Consider the following 17,776-nt stretch of genomic DNA (forward strand, 5'->3'; position numbering starts at 1 on the left):
CATAAAATACGATATAATGAAATTCAACAAGTGACCTACTTTAAAAAGCTCACAAAAAATCACTTGTGTGAAAGGTCAGAGAGAAGTACTATTTCAGCATTACAGACTTCTTCTGGGTTAAAGAATGACAGTAAAATTAACTATATGTGTGAGGTTGCTATAATTATTCTAGAAGATTCCCCTTCCTTACGTTATAAATAACACATTTCCCAAGGGAAAAAGTGCTCTATATAGCGGGTAGTTTTTCTGATCTCACATGGCCGAAAGCTTCAGCGCGCGGTTTCCCCGACTTTCAAAATCAAGAACTGGCTTCAATCTCTAAGGTATTGTCTGGCTGTGATGCTTGATTTTCAAACTCTGATTTTAATAGGACCAAACAAATTTGCATTGCTTCTGTGGAAACACTTTCAAATAACAACAAAAGACACATTTTTATTTTATCTCAACAGTATCCCTAGATTAAAGTTTCAGTGAGATACTGTGGAGGTCGCGGGCATGGGTAGAGGTGCATTGGACATAAACACAAAACAAATCATGTTTAATGTTCATGTTAACGTATCTTTTCTAGTGAAAAGATATTAGACGTGAAAAGACAAAACACTTCACTAACTAAAATCCAATGAACTTTTTCTAAAATTTTAAGTCCTACTTATTTTTCAAATTAAACTATAATTTGTGAAAATGAGACATTTCCTGATGAGAATTCTCATTCTGGATACTAATCAGCCTGAAAGTGTACCCTTGCTTGGAATTTAGTTTTGCTTTATTATTAGCAATTCATGCTTAAGGAAGTTCACTAAGTATGTGTTCTCGGCAGGTGTGTGCCAGAATTTCTGCCCAGATGCTGCTGTTTAATGAACGGTCAGGAAAAAGAAGTATGTGTCAGTTTAAAAATTTTGAAAACTGCAAGGCCTTTTTTAAGGCATTTTCATTCTACCACATATACTAAAGGAAATAATTTTTTGTAAAAATAATGTTTCCTATTTTTATCATAGAAGTGAATTCAGCGATGCACTTTTGAAGAATTTCTATGCACTGCGTGCTGTCCTGGACTGTGATATAACCAATAAAATGTCTTCTTTGATAATTTAAAATGCAAATCTCTGGAGGTACACCCTCCCTGCAGCCCACCATGTGATCTCACGTATGTTTCTCAAGCTGCTGAGTTGCAGATACTCCCTCCATGAGGCCAAAGCAATCTTCAGTTCCCCAGAGTAATACGCACTTTAAAAACTACAATCATGCCTCTCTACAGCATTACAGGGGTTTGGATCTGCTCCGTGGAATTCCTTGCTCCTCAACAGAAGAGCACTTCCAATTACTGGCACCCGAGAATATCTAAATCTTCTTTCATTTAGAATTCAACCGCGTAGGAAGTTGTGAAAGTGGTTCCGCACACAGTGCCAACGGTGACCTCCAACTTGCTAAATTGAAACCAGCCTTCAGCAGGTAGCTACTCAATAATATTCTTCTAGAAATTCTCAAATGTACATGAGAAATCTTCTGTTTAAGGATAAAATGAAGTATTTTAAGATTAAGTAAAAACAATTAAGATGCAATTAGATTCTAACAGACCAACAGATTTTCCACGTCAGCCCACACTCACCTCTCCCGAGGGACAGCAAACCAGTACTCGGGCTGTTTTCTTCGCTTGCCGTACTGCTGGACCATGGCTGCAGAGTGAGTAGCAAAGGATTTTCTCATTGGTTTTCCCACTTTAATGCACAGAAACATGGGTGGAGTCTTGCTTTTCTCTTCTTTTGAAGGAAGTATATCTGAATCACATATGCAAAATATCTTTAACAGTGACAACACGGGTAACAGTAAAACCTCTCAACTTACAAAGAACAGTGTTTAACCCCCTCTTAGTGATGAGAAGTCAAAACATATGGCAGAAACATCATACACCATCATCACATTGGGACTAATTAAACTTTTCAGACCTTTTAGAACACAAAAGGTGAAAGCTTGGGATGTTTCAGATTGGTCTCTATCACACGAGAGGTTACGTATTATGAATAAGCATAAAAACCCGAAAATACCAAACAGTGGGAATTGTGACAGGCCACAAGAATACTCTTAATGAGTGATGTGGAGGACCCAATCACACCATAATAGGACAGTTTAGAACTATCTCCAGAACATATTGAAACTCCTTTAGATTTAGAAATTCAAAGTAAAAAAGAGAGTTACTTGAAAGATTAAAATAAGCAAACTACTTTTGAAACAGAAATCTACGTCATCTAAAGTTTCAAATTAGATACCATATATTGCCAGTATTTTCCAATTACTAATGTATCAGTAAAGACATGCTCTATTGAGAAAATATTGTTCTCAAATGATCGCACTGGTTGGGCTACCACATAGGCACATTTGAGAAAGGCAACCATATAACAGAAGATAAAGACACTAAAGCAAAGTGACTTACCTTCAATGGGCACCTGAATTCTCTTTAACAGCCACAGCTGGATTTCAGATTTATCATCCACTTGTGCACCCGGACAGCTTTTGTCCAGAGTAGATTCCAAAGTGTCGCTTAGGGGCTCTTTACTCGTATTTTCTTCTGTAGAAGGGCCTACTTGCAGTGGGTGGGGTGTGTTCTCTTTTATCCAGTTTTTATCAGGGTCTTTATGGCCCTCAGCTGGGGGCTCAACAGCTTGGGGAAGAGAACTACTAAGGGTGATATCTATTCCCGCTGGCTCAATGCTTTTGCCATCACTTAATTCTGTCTCCTGCGAGTTATCCGATAACTGTGACCTTTCTTTGTTCTTATTAAGATAGTATTCAATAAGTTTAACCTTATCTAGATCTTCGTGTATGTTCACTGTGTTTTCCATCTGGCTTTCTGGAGAACCAGACTGCTTGTCCACCTCCGGCATTTTATCTTGCTTCTCACAGGTTTCTAAATCTAGGGCCCCCTTCAGTTCGGCATCACTCTCTGTTCTTGAAAAGTCCGGGGCTGACTGCACCTGCATTTCCATAGCAGAACTGATTATCTGTGACTTAGCCTTCCTTTGCTCCTCTGGGTCAGGAGAAAGGCACTCCTTTGAGGTGTCTCTTTTGTCCGTTCCGCTATCATTGTGAGAAGGTAGTTCTTCCAACTCAACGAAGTCATCTTCTCCTCCTAAAAGGGAATTTTCTTTGGCTGTAGATTTAAACGCAGTCTGAGTGTCAGGAGGTCCTTTGCTGACCTCAGTTACTGTGGCAGATCCATTGGCTGCCTCCACAGAGGACTCCAGGTCCTTTAAATTTCCTGACACCAAGCTGTCTGAGGGCTTCGCGTGTGCCTGTTCTGCTGACTTCTCCAAAGGCCGTGTTGACTTGGACTCTGAAGCGATGGCTCTCTCTTCACTCTGCTGCCGTTTATCCTTGCTGAGAGATTTGAACTTACTAAACGGGTTGATATCCTTTTCTGAAGCCAGGTCTTCCCATTCTCCAGGCCTGTACAGAGGACAAAGATCCTGAGGTAGGTCACTGTTGAGGGAAAAATGGTGGGTGCACATGGAATGTTAAAAACAAAACCAAAAACAGAATGGAGGAAAAGCAAAAACAAAACAAAGCCCAACCAAAAACCAAAACACAAATATGCCACAACTTAAATTAATGGGTAAATGATTTCAAAATAAGCAAATGAAGTTTAAAGAAATTAACTTCAAAATGAAACATAAATCAGCTAGGAGTGGCAAAACAAAGAACTGTGAAAGTTGCACATCCTGCTAGAAGACATGGACAGTGTTTGAAGTCGTTTATGAATGCAGAACTGTCACCACCAGCGTTTAATGGTGAAATGATGTTTCTGATTGTCATGAAGGAAAAGACAAAGCAGAGACGTCCTAGTACTATGACTAAAATTCCTCAGGTATGAAAAGCCTTTTTTATAACACAGTACACAAACCAACTACATTCATTCTGAATGACTCGTAGACTGAGTAGCTACACATTTATAAGTGACTGGCCCTGAACCCTAGTTTCGGGTTCCATGACTTAGGGTCTCCTGCTTCACAGACATCCTTCTATTCCCGAGAGAGCAAGAAGAAGAAGCTTCCATTATTATTGTGGGTATATACTTCCTGTTCCATTTTACAACTTAAAAATTTATAGAGAAGTAAATCAATGAAGTTCTTATACTTCTTAACTCTTATAAAATTTCTTAACTCCTTCATTTTACAACAGTATCATTTCACTTTACGGCAATGGGCAACTGGTTTTATCAGCTGGAACTTCCTAACCTGGGCTGCAGTCACTTTTTTCTTGACTACCCACATTCCAGTCATACAAAAATACTGATTAAACACGTTTGTGAAATTCAAGATAAACAGTCAAAAAACATACGCTTTAAACCATAATTGGAAATATCTTGAGTAATCCATGTTTTCACTTTCCTTACCATTTACACTGGCTTAAAAACAGAGATAGAAACCCCTTTTTTTAAAAATAACATGTTCAGATTTCAGAAGTACCTTTTTTCTAAAAAGTCTTGATCATACCCTAGAGTCAAATGAATTAGTGTAATGTGGCATAATTTCCATGTTAGAACTCAAAATTTAATTTGGCATATTAAAGGCTATAAGAAGGCCCGCAACAAAGCCAGGCCAAAAGCTGAAACCTAGCTTTTCACATATTTGGTTAATAAAGAATACTTTCTTCTGTGAACATCCAAACCCCTCTCTCATCGCTTCCTTATCTACTTAGCTCGACCCTCAGAAAGAATACATTCGCACTCTGATCAGCCTCCTGTACTACCTTCTTGTCTACCCCTCCCTCCTTGTTTTCCTTTCCAGTCCAAGCTGAGATTAATTTAGTCATCTGCTTTTTCTGCGCTGCAGCTGCCAAGCACTGCTGGAGCGAAGTGCACAGTTGTGCCAACCGAATCTGCTGCTAATGAATGTTTTCTGGACTCAGCCAGGCAGCTAATGATGATCAATAACCCTTTCAGTTGTTCCCTCCCTACTTTCTGTGGCAGCTGTAGTTACAAAATGTCCTACACAAAAATATAAAGCTTGAAGTTGAAGATGGAGAGATTTTATACACGCACGCACAATTTGCACACAGCAGCTAGATAATTTAGTTCTGGTTTTACTGTGTAATTTTTAGTAATAATAAAATGTTAAGCTATTTTAAACAAGTGATGGACTTCTGAAGTCAATCACATTAAGTGCAGTCCACACCGACTACACGCATACAATCTGTTCTGCTCATTGGTGCATTTGTTGTTCATTAGACTGAAAAGTCTTTATATACCTGCATCAAAGCCAGGAATCAGTGCGTGAGTCTGAAACAATTCCATCTCATTAGCAGCCAGTTCTTAACTCTTCCATCTCTCCCAGGTATGCCATTAGCCCTGTATCCCAGTTCATTAAACACAATCTCACAATGAGAAAAATCTTTCTGTGATGTATCTTCCCTTTCTATTATTAAAAAGGATACTCAACATCCTAAGCTGAAGATGTGCAGCAGTATTATTCCATTAGGGGTCGTCACGAGGTGAGAAATGCCCTTATTTGCCCGACCATCCACTGCCACCTTCAACTGTATCTTTACCTATGCTCTTCTTTCCTCTTTGCACGGAGAACACAATGTTCATTCTTCCTTTCCAAAACTAATTCCTCACTGCCTCTTCTCTGCCTCCATCTAAGACTCCAAGGCAGTAGGACACTCCTTCACATGGTTCTTGTGGAACACTGTGGACACTTCCACACGGATAGTGCCTTCGAATGACTACTTCTGTCTACCTGTCTGTTGTACCCAGCAGACTGCAGGCTCCTCAAGGGGAGGGCCCAGGACCCAGTTCTCTTCATGCACTAAGACGCATTAGGAGCCTCAATCTGCAAGGATTACAAGACTTCCATGGCCCAATGAACAGAGTTTCAGATATGAATTAAAGGTTCATGCAGTAACAGCCTACCCTTATTAGATATCAGGCTATTTTCTAAGAGTTTTGGTATATCAATGCACTTAGTTCTTACAACAGCACTATATAAGCTGAATAATACTATCCATTCCATTTTATAATGAGAAAACTCAGGTGTGAGATGAACTTAGGCAGGTCATGAAGCCGTAAGTGGCAGAGCTGGGGAAACCCACAAAGTGTGGCTCTGGACCTAATCATTATGTAGGACTATTTCCTAAACCTCTCACTTCCAGTGGAATTTAGAAACTGAGTCAGTGCCCATGTTTAGTGGTAGCTTCAGCAGCCTGGAGTTGGGTTAAGGGCCAGGGAGATCAGATACTGAGGACTGTAAGAGGCCAGGGGAACCTCCAGGCGTAAACCCCCAAGACCTCTGTGTCTGGGTTAATTCCCTAGTTACCTTCCCTCCTCGCCATGAAGAGTCCCAAGGACCAGGTTCCCTTTGCGCTGTTAGGACCCACAGCTTAGCCTCACTACCTTCCTACCACTGAGGGTTTCTAAAGATCTATTACTATAGCATATATAGAAACAGGCGAATTAACAAAATGACAGTAAGAACCAGATTATTCCCACAAGGGAATCAATTCCCTGAACTTGCTTAACCCTCTTTCTCTTTCTTCATGGGGAAATTCTTTTTAAAAAAACGAGCTTTCCTAGTACTGCCCACCTCTTCCCAGCCTAGAGTTAATCCTTCCAAGAGGCAAACCAGTATACCTGCAAGTCCGCACTTCTCATGCAGAATGGCAACCAAGAAAAATATGAACTTGAAATCACTGATGTCAAAAGATTTAAATGGGCCACTAGGTCATTTACATAGGTTCTTAATCTTTGCTAGGACAAGATCTTTCAATTTGCTCTAATTAGGAGTTCAACAAGTTTTTAATTAAGCCTCTTCCCACCATGATTCTTCCAATAAACTCTAAAGTAATTAAAAATAAATTTTAAAAGAACATTAAATTGTTCTTTCAAATAGTTTTGGGCACTATCAAAAACAAACAAACAAACAAAAAAAAACCCCTAGTTTTCCTAACTTACTAAATAACTCAGTTTTATAAGGCAAAGCTAATCAGGACTTACATAATATTCATCCACATTTCAGAGACAAAACAACCCAGAATAACGCCCTCCTCACACCACTTAAATGTAGTCTGGCTACAGGGACAGCAGCTGCTGCCCAGCAATGCCCAGCACTGAGGGGAGACATGAGTTGGGAAGACCGCCGATCCCAGAATTTGAATAAAGAACATAACTCAGCTTAACAATTAAACTGAGAGAGAAACACTAAAATTCTTTCAGAAAAAAACTTTATTTCTTCTTTCAAAAATTCACTAAGAATATGCATTACTTTTCAAAAAAAAATAAGCCAAACAAATACCATTTCTGCGTGCTTGCTTGTGTGCGTATCTTCTTTCACTTTCATATGTTTAACCCTTCCCTACCACTGACTATCATTGCCATTTCCTCTCATTTTTCTACTTAAATTTAGTGCGCAAATATTCCATGTTCAAATTCACCTCCACACAATCTCTTGCTTCTGGCCAATGCTCTCACTTTTTAATTGCATTTAATTCTCCCAAGAACAGCTCCCCACTTTTTTTCTGATAAACAAGAAGCATCTCTTACGATGGCAAGGCATCTTTGATCTTCATGTGGGAAATGTCATTGTAGAGGGCAATGGAAACCACCTCTTCCATGGGGCAAATGAGGCCGTACTCCTCACACCCATTTTCAATGACCAGGGGGTCGGACTTGTGAGGGTCAAACATGATGTTGTTAGGAGTGACGATCATGACACCGCCGACCACACCCTGTAGGACAAATGGACAGGACAGAATTACTACAGGCAGGAAGCCACCACCACAGGAGCTTTAATGAACTCGCGTGTCATTCTGCTGATTTTGGTGAACCAAGTACCCTGCATGACAATCACACCTGCTTTAAGAGGGCTGGAAAAACAGGCTGAAGAAACACAGCGCAGAGTGTTATGTGGTGAGGCAGAGAAAACAGACTGGCCTCCCTGTGGCCATCAACCGAGCCTGGTTCCAGCATCGCTACTACGATAGTGTAACTGTGCTGGGATCTTGGGTTACACAGAGAAGGCTCAGATTCCCCAGTTCCTGTCTGCAAAATGAGAGGGCTGTCCCAGATGCTCTTCCGATTGCGAATCAGGTGCTTTACAATTCACTCAGGACATACCCACCGCGTGTCCGACAAGGGTGTGGGACTGCGCTAGGAGAGCAGCTGTCTCCAAGTCATGGAGAAGAACAGTCCTCACCTTTCTCTCTAAAGCGTTTACAGAGCCAACATCTGGGAAAATTCAACACAAATAGGAATATAAAGTGTTTGCAGAAGTGAATATAGCTGAACTATGGAAATTAAAAGCAAAAACCCGCAGTTCGGCAGGAACTAAAAGTCTAAAGCACAGTTCATATTTCAGATCTTGGTGGCCCCAAGGATATTATCTACCAGACAGTGCAGGATGCAAATGGTGCCATTTAGGCCAATGCTTCACTGTGCACTCTTAATGGCTTCAGTGATAACCTTGGTCAAAATGTTTGCATTTCAAGAATTATTTGTTCTTGATTTAAAAAGTTATAAGTCAATACCAATACTGCATTTTCCTTTTATCTGGACAATAAAGGATAGCACAGACTTGCCGTCAAGCCTGTACTATCAGAACAGGGATTCACTGTGTACCAACACACCCTACTTCAGAGGCTCACTAAAAGTTGGATTGGTCCTTTGTAAAAAAAACACCAACAACCAAAAAACTAAACACACAACAGCACACATTTTAATGCCGGAATCTTTGGCAACATAAGAGTTGAGAACTCACCATTTTCCAGGTTACGTAGTAAGTTGTTTATATGAATTTTCCCTTTTAATTATAATACCCTACTAGTTAACTTTTATTACTATTGCTATGTTACGGATGAGGAAAATGGAAGCTTAGGGAATTTAAATACCTTGTCCACAATCTTAGAGCCAAGGCGTGGCAAAGCTGGAATTTAAATTCAGCAAGTCTGACTCCAGCATTTGTGTTAAACATATACTACACTGTCTCCCCAATAATTTATAGGCCAAGAACTAAAAATGATAAATCTAGGGTCAAAAAATAGCATACTTCCACTCAATGATCACATTCCCCTCAATAAGTAAAATGCCAGGCACTCGACTGGGGAAAATAATGGGCACTTGGGAAATCTTATGCTGAAACTGTGGGGAAGTGAATTTAATACAGACTGCTTTCAGTCCTTTGAAACCTACTTTAGTCTTCCATAGATTCCATGAACAGGAAACAAATGACACTGCCATAGTACCTTTCCATCGGTGAAGTATCGACAATTCATTTTTAAAAATTTCACCACTCCTGGCTCATCTTCTTCAGAAGTAGATGACAGGACTCTTTCAATGGGTTTTACGGCATTTCTGGCTAAGTCAGCATCCTTTAAAAAGCAACAATTTCCAAAATCAAATGGGAGCAAGTTTTCAAAACAGATGATTTATATAAATCAAGACACATAGTTCCCTGTAAATAACCTGTTTCTATTTACCTTATACATAAACAAGACAAATGCCTTTTGTCATTCAAAAATACGACATATATAAAAATAAGTATCTAAATCAAAGTGAAATTTTACTTTACCCCCCGCCCCAAAGGCTCATCCAATATCTTTGGGAAATAATCTAAATAAATGAATTCGCATTTGACTCATGGTTCAATCTCTTTAGAAAAAGGAATAAAAGTAGTACAAATAAACTACCAGTCTCAGTGAGAGTTTAACCTCAGGCTTTTATATTTAAAAAAGCATGTTTTTTTGGCTTTGAGACCTTGAAGGTGAACAGGTTTCTTTTGGATAAAATACATTCTCTGAACTAACAACAAATTACACTTAACCCCGCTCCTTTGGGAAGAATTTAAGATAAAATCTCGTGAATAAGAACATGTAGAATTCTGTAACAATACACTCTATATTTACAAGTTTGTATGTAAATACAAACTACAGCACAAAATGGCATGTGTACAGGGAGCTTATCATATTCTGCATCTGATGACGAAGGAGAGACAGCAGTGCCAGGACTGGACGATGATAATCCCAAGGTACTCGAAGGAAAGTCGGCATCTGGCACAAAAAGTACCTAAGAACGGGAAAGAAAAACGAGGTGAGGACCAAGAATCAGGCAAACCCCAGTCAAGCTTAGAGCAGTTCCTCTCCACACAGTATCGTTTAGGTGCGTGATTCAGACCTAGCTGGACTCACAAGCAACTTGAACTCAAAAGCAACTTGAGGTCTTCTAGACTAATGCACGAAACAATATGCAGTAATCCGATCACGTGCAGTGCAAAGGATCCCAAACACACCTGTAGATGCTGCAGAAGCTCACAAAGGTGAGTGTTCTGCACAGGCCATGTGAAGCAGGTGGTGCCAGTGCAGCCTTGAGCAGTACACTGTACGGCATGTGGATGGGGGAAGAGCCTTCCTGGGAAGGGCACTGCTAGCAGGGGAAAGAGAGAAGAGAGAAGCATGGCATGCTTCTAAATATAACACCTGTGCTAGGGAGAAATGAAACATCTGGGTTTGCTAACTCTAAGCAGGCCCTGAGTAAGCTCCTTATGTGATAAACTATACAATGTAATATCAATAATCTAAATACTTGCTGTTCCATCACTGTCTGGGTTTCCTAAATAAAACCACAAAACCCCCCCAAAAAACCCTAAAAATCCCCAAAGACAATACAAAATAGCCTCCTTCTGCAAAATGTTCTAGTTCTCGGAATATTATTATGATCTTCCTATTGGTACTCTTTCAGTGAAACATGCTACATTTGGGCATGTTTCAAATACAATCATACAATCATACAATCTTAAAATGATGACCTCTAGTGTTATAAAACAATTCAGAGTTAATAATATAATACCTGTTCAATATTGTTATACGCTCTCCCCACCTCTCCAGTAATATGTTTTTATATTTTATTGATTATGCTTTTATAGCTCTCCCAATTTTTTTCTCTTTGTCTCCCTGTACCTCTCTTCCCTTCAGCAATCCCCCCTTAGTTTATGTCCATGGGTCGTGCATATAAATTCTTTGGCTTCTTCCTTTCCTATACTATTTTTAATATTGCCCTGTCTATTTTGTTCCTACAAACTATGCTTCTTCTTCTTTTCTTTTTAAGATTTGTTTATTTTAAGAAAGATGGGAAGGGAGGGAGAAAGAGACGAAGAGATACATTCACGTGTGAGAGATAAATTAATTAGTTGCCGCTCACACCCCCAACTGGGGCCCCAGCTTGCAACCCAGGCATGTGCCCTGCCTAGGAATCACACCCGCCACCCTTCAGCTTGCAGGCCAGTACTCCATCCAGTGAGCCACACCAGCCAGGGCTATGCTTCTTGATCCTTGCACCATTTCCCTCTTTCTCCCCCTTCCCCATCCCAGCTGACAACCCTCCAAATGACCCCCATAAATATGATCTTTTCTGGTTGTTTGCTTAGTTTGTTTTTGTTTTTATTTTTGATACTCAGTTGTTGGTAGTTGTTGAATTGTCATTTTAATGTTCATAGTTTTTATCTTTTTTAAAAATAAGGTCCTTATAACATTTCATGTAATAATAGCTTGGTAACAATGAACTCCTTTACTTTGCTTGGGAAGCACTTTATCTGCCTTTCCATTCTAAATGAAAGCTTTACTGGATAGATCAGTCTTAGCTGTGGGTCCTTGCTTTTCACCACTGTGAATACTTCTTGCTAGCCTCTTCTTGCCTGCAAGATTTCTTAAGGAAACTCCTTTGTAGCTAATACTCTGTTTTTCTCTTGTTGCTTGTAAGATTTTCTCTTTACCTTTACCCTTTGGCATTTTAATTATGATATGTCTTGGACTGGTCCTCTTTGGGTCCAACCTGATTGGGACTCTCTATGCTTCCTAGACTTGCATGTCTATTTCCTTCACCAAATTAGGGAAGTTCTCTTTCATTATTTTTTCAAACAGATTTCCAATTTCTTGCTCTTTTTCTTCTCCTTCTGAGATGCAAATGTTGGAATGCTTGAAGTTGTCCCAAAGGCTGCATATACTACCCTCATTTTTTAAAATTCTTTTTCCTCTTGTTGTTCTGACTCATTGTTTTTTGCTTCCTTATGTTCCAAATCATTGATTTGATTCTCAGCTTCATCCACTCTACTGTTGTTTCCCTGTAAATTGTTCTTTATTTCAATCAGTGTATCCTTCATTTCTGCTTGCATCTTTTTTATGCTGTTGAGGTCTTCACTAAGTTCCTTGAGCATCCTTATAACCAATGTTTTGAACTCTACATCTGATAGATTGCTTATCTCCAGTTCTTTTTCTGGAGTCTTGATCTGTCCTTTCATTTTGGCCATGTTTCTTTGTCTCCTCATTTTGGCAGCCTCCCTGTGTTTGTTTCCATGTATTGGGCAGAGTTGTTTTGACTACATGTCTTGGTAGTATGCAGTACGTATTCTGTGGGTCCTGTGGCACAGCCTCTGCTATCACCCAAGCTGGGTATTCAAAGTGTGACCTTTGTGTGGACTGAGTATACCCTCCTCTTGTAGCTGAGTCTTGATTGCTGCTGACAGGTCAACGGGAGGGATTTACCCAAGCCAGTCAGTTGCAAGGACTGGCTGTGACCACTGACCAACAAACTCTACCCTCCATGGAGGATAATCTATAAAGTGGTACAGTGGTGGTGTCCTCACAGGGTCTCTAGCTGACCACTGGGTACACTAGTCCTAGGGCTTCTCAGGTTGTACAGGCCAAAGTCAGCCCCCACCTGAATTTTGCCCAGGGCCACCCTTCCTGAGCTATAACACAATTTGAGAAGGTTGCTACTTGTGCTGAGCTAGAGATTACCAGGGAAAAACAAGTTGTGAAACTAAACTGGCTGCTTCTAGTGCCCTGGCCTAGAGCTCACTGAGGCCAGCTGTCACTTGTTTGACAAGTGACAAAGGGTCACTTGTCAACCCCAGGATGGGTGGGCCCATAAGTTTGGTAGGGCAGAGTTTCTGGGGATCTCCAAGGCAGGTCAAATGGTATTAGCCAGGTTGATGGAGACTCAAATACAATACCAGCTTGCCAGGTCTGTGGCTCTGCAAGGGCAGTGCTCAGTAAAGGAACACTGTCCTCTGCCCACCCTAATGCCAGATACTTCAGCCTATCCCAGTATGCCACTGGTGCCCTTCAAATTGCCACCTCAGTGCTGTAGCTCAGAGGAAGTGAGTCTGAGTGAGTCTGTGTGTGGATTCTTTAAGTGGAACTGCTTGGAGCTCCACCAGTTTCTTCCATTGACTCAGTCCCGCTGGTTTCTGCGGCCAGAAGTTTTGGGGACTTATCTTCCTGGCACTGGAACCATGGACTGGAGTCCTGTTGTGGAGTTGGGCCTGCTGACTTCTGAGATATCCCTCTCCAATTTTTATCCACATGGGTGTGGGGCATGCCCATTTCACATTGTGCTCCTCCTACTCATCTCAATAGAAGTGACTTCTTTAATTTCACAGTTGTCAGACTTTCATTCAACTCAATTTCCAATGGTTCTGCATGATGATAATTCAATATTTTAGTTGCAATTTTAATGTGGTTGTGCAAGAAGGCAAGCCATGTTTACCTATGATGCCATCTTGACCGGAAAGCATATCTGTTTTAACTTCAGTTATTTAAATGTCTTGTCATTCCAGAAAAAAAATGAGGCAACAACAAAAGACACGTTAAGACAAATGTGGGGCATTTCCAGTCAAGATAGCAGCATAGGTAAACACAGCTCACCGCTCACCTCCTTGCATAACCACATCAAAATTACAACTAAAAGACTATAGAACAACCATCACAATAGATGTGACTTCTCAGAACCATCAGAAATAGAATTGAAAGGAAGTCCAACTATGGAATTGAAGAAACCACATCCATCCAGACTGCTAGAAGGGGTGCAGATGTGGAATGGGCTGGTCGCTATATTCATGTGTGGTGGATAAAAACTCGGGAGGGATATCTAGGTAGTGAGGAGTCCCCGCCCATACCAGACCACCCCAGCCCAGGAATATTAGTCCCCATAACTTCCGGCTGTAAAAAGTCAGCAGGGACTGAGTTGATGGAGAAAACTTCTAGAATCCCAAGCAGTTCCTCTTAAAAATGCACGTATGGACTTACTCAGACTTACTCCCATTGGGTCCCAGCACTAGGGTAGCAGCTTGAAAGGCACCAGTGGCATACAGGGAGGAACTGAAGTGTCTGGCATCGGAGCAAGAGCTGGGGGACAGCCTTCTCCAAGACACAAAGGTGTGCAGAGGCTATTGTCCCTTTTCTGAACCCTTCCTGCACAGAGTTACAGAGCCTGTAGGCAGGTGCCATGCCTGAGACTCCATCAACCTAGTTAATGCTATTTGCCCCATCCTAGAGATCCCCTGAAGCTCTGTCCCACCCAACTTACAGGCCCATCCAAGCTGTTAACAATGGCTTTTCCATATGAATGGCTGGTCTTGGCTCAAGTTTCACAACTTACTAAATCCCTCAAACATGCAAAAGCTAACCTCAGTGAGCCGCTGGCCCTCCTCCCTCTTGCTAAGTGGCCAGGCACTAGCAGCACCCAGCCTAGTTTCACAGCTTGGCTTAGACTGGAAACCTCCAGACTCAGTGCCGGTGGCAGCCATCTGCAGATTGCTTTATAGCTCTTGCAGGGTGGCCCTGGGCAGAACACAGGTAGGGACTGACCTTGACTTGTACCACCTGGGAAACCCCACAGTCTATACTCCCAGTGCACAGCTACAGATCACATGGGAGCACCACCACCCTGCCCCTTCACAGCTGATCGTCCATGGAGGGTGGAAGTTGGTGGTCAGTGGTCACAGCCAGTCCTTGCAGCTGACTGGCGTGGGCAAATCCCTTCCATTGACCTATCAACAGCAATCAAGGCTCAACTACAAGAATAGGATATACTCAGTCCACACAATGGTGCACCTTGAGTACATAACTTGGGTGATAGGGGAGGCTGTATAGGACCCTACAGGACATATTACCATTAGGCCACACTACCAAGACAGGAAGTCATAGAAGCTCCACCCAATACATAGAAACAAATACAGGGAGGCTGCCAAAATGAGGAGACAAAGAAACATGGCCAAAATGAAAGGACAGATCAAGACTCCAGAAAAAGAACTAAACAAAATGGAGATGAGCAATCTATCAGATGTAGAGTTCAAAACATTGGTTATAAGGATGCTCAAGGAACTTGGTGAGGACCTCAACAGCATAAAAAAGATCCAAGCAGAAATGAAGGATACACTGATTGAAATAAAGAACAATTTACAGGGAAACAACAGTAGAGTGGATGAAGCTGAGAATCAAATCAATGATTTGGAACATAAGGAAGCAAAAAACAATGAGTCAGAACAACAAGAGGAAAAAGAATTTTAAAAAATGAGGGTAGTATATGCAGCCTTTGGGACAACTTCAAGCATTCCAACATTTGCATCTCAGAAGGAGAAGAAAAAGAGCAAGAAATTGGAAATCTGTTTGAAAAAATAATGAAAGAGAACTTCCCTAATTTGGTGAAGGGAATAGACATGCAAGTCTAGGAAGCATAGAGAGTCCCAATCAGGTTAGACCCAAAGAGGACCAGTCCAAGACATATCATAATTAAAATGCCAAAGGGTAAAGGTAAAGAGTGAATCTTAAAAGCAGCAAGAGAAATACAATTAGTTACCTGTAGGGAAGTTCTCATAAGACTGTCAGCTGAATTCTGAAAAGAAATTTTTCATGCTAGAAGAAATTGGCAAGAAACATTCAAAGTCATGAAAAGCAGGGAACTACAGCCAATATGTCTCTACCCAGCAAAGCTATCATTTAGAATGGGAGGACAGATAAAGAGCTTCCCACAGAAGAAAAAACTAAAGGAGGTCATCATCACCAAACCATTATTATATGAACTATTAAAGGGACTTATTTAAGAAAAAGAAGTAGATCAAAACTACAAACTATAAAATGTCAAAAAATGCATATCTATCAACAATTGAATATGTTTTAAAAACCTAAGCAAACAAGAAGCACAGACAGAATCATGGATACGGAGAGCATTCTGATGCCATACGAGAGGTGTGTGTAAGGGAATGGTGAAGAGGCAAAGGGATTAAGAAGTACAAATTGGTAATTATAGAACAGCCATGGAGATGTAAAGTATAATACAGAAAATGGAGTAGCCGAAGAACTTATAGCTATGGATGTGACCCATGGACATGAACAATGGTGGGTGTTTTCTGAGGGAGTGGGGTACACCAGGATAGAGGGTGGCAAAGGGGGAATAATTGGGACAATTGAAGTAGCATAATTAATAAAATTTTAAAACATTTAAAAAAGATGAATGTAGGAAAATTCACATCAAGGAGAAATACAATAAGAACTGATTACTACTGAAAATCTGTAATCCAAAATTACCAAACTCTCATTCACATGTAAGCCACAATATTGCCTCTGAAGCACTGGGTAGTCTGGAGTAACATTTTGGTTCAATGAGCTCCTAGGTAACCTCCTTTGAAAATCACCTCTGGCATGTGGTATAGGTCAGTCACCCAGCCACATCAGTTCTCTTTTCTACCTCAAGGTGACCATCCACTCAGTCTCTAGAAGGGTGATTCTCAAATTTCCTGAAACTGGAGCAGATAAAACCAGCTTTGGTTAATCAGGTTATTGAGATGAGAGGGATGCCTACCACTCCATCTTTGAATGAAATCATCTATGGTTTTTGAAAGCCCCTCAATCAGTTTTATTCTTCTCAGTTCCTTATATCTGCTGGCAAAACCAAGAGCACACCCAGGTCCTGGGACAGCTAACAGCAAGTAGCTGTTTATTTGTATGAGTGCTGGACAGCACAGCAAGGCTGGAGGACATTTAAAATAATGTAGCCCAACTGCTAAATTTGGGAATTGAAAAACTAGGGTCCCAAAAGAAAGTGACTAGCTCAAGTCAAAAAGCTATTCCAGGGCTTAGAAAGAGAGAAAAAAACACATTGGAGCACCTATTTCTGATGTTTTACTCTTGACATTGGCATATTTAAACAGTCCCTATACGTCTTGTTGCCTACTGGACCCTAATCGAGTACCAATAAACTATTCTGTTTATGAATACAGGAAAAGAGTGGTGATCCACACTGAATTTTTTTACTATGTCCAGTGACTACAGTATTCAGCCTTGAATTAGTAAAATATATGTGCCTAGGGTTTCCGCTATGGGTCTGAATTAGTAAAATATATGTGCCTAGGGTCTCCGCTATAGGTCAACTACATAAGGTGAAGGTTTCCTGGACCCAATTCCAACACGTAGGGCAGGGCTCCCCCACCATACCATAAATTTTGGGACACCAGCAGAGTCTCCAAGAATTCAACTCAATTCTGACACTATGTCCTGGACATAGCATCAGATTCCACAGGCTAAGGGTTCAGTCCTACAATACTGCACCCTCACCCCCCCACATGCACATTTCAGATAACTGCAAGCCATCACTCTTACCTGTGCTTCTGACCAACTGGCTATAGACTGGGGATTCCAACAACCCCTCCAACTCAGAATGCCAACTGTAAGTCCAGGTGTCTCCTATACTTCTGAGCAACTGGCTATAAATCACAGGCCGCCATAACCCCACCTTGGGTTTGATTAAATTGCCAGAATGGCTCACAGAACTCAGAGAATCACATTACTTACTAGGTCATTGGTTTATTGTGAAAGGATACAACTCAGGAACAGCCACATGAAAGAGATGCACAGGGCAAGGCATGGAGAAAGAGCAGGGAGCTTCATGCCCTCTCCAGGCTTGCCATTCTTGCTGAATCTCCGTGTTCGCCAACCTGGAAGCTCTCCTAACCCTGTGATC

General features: G+C 41.0%; 1 protein-coding gene across 5 annotated transcripts in view; it reads right to left on the reverse strand.

Moving 5' to 3' along the window:
- NCOA7 (nuclear receptor coactivator 7) overlaps nucleotides 1–17,776 on the reverse strand; it is a 141,737-nt gene that overhangs the window by 40,139 nt on the left and 83,822 nt on the right. For 3 of the 5 annotated variants that reach the window (XM_037045812.1, XM_037045815.1, XM_037045813.1), the window contains exons 6-10: nucleotides 9,935–10,048; nucleotides 9,229–9,354; nucleotides 7,532–7,716; nucleotides 2,429–3,474; nucleotides 1,607–1,775 (exon numbers count right to left, since the gene is read on the reverse strand). In XM_037045812.1, the coding sequence (XP_036901707.1) occupies nucleotides 1,607–1,775; nucleotides 2,429–3,474; nucleotides 7,532–7,716; nucleotides 9,229–9,354; nucleotides 9,935–10,048 (1,640 nt within the window). The remainder of the gene's footprint in view (nucleotides 1–1,606; nucleotides 1,776–2,428; nucleotides 3,475–7,531; nucleotides 7,717–9,228; nucleotides 9,355–9,934; nucleotides 10,049–17,776) is intronic. The other 2 variants (XM_037045814.1, XM_037045816.1) reach the window with 1 other exon arrangement.

This window comes from Sturnira hondurensis, unplaced genomic scaffold (genome assembly GCF_014824575.4).
Source record: "Sturnira hondurensis isolate 20B ecotype Veracruz unplaced genomic scaffold, ASM1482457v3 Scaffold0004474, whole genome shotgun sequence".
Classification (NCBI taxonomy): domain Eukaryota; kingdom Metazoa; phylum Chordata; class Mammalia; order Chiroptera; family Phyllostomidae; genus Sturnira; species Sturnira hondurensis.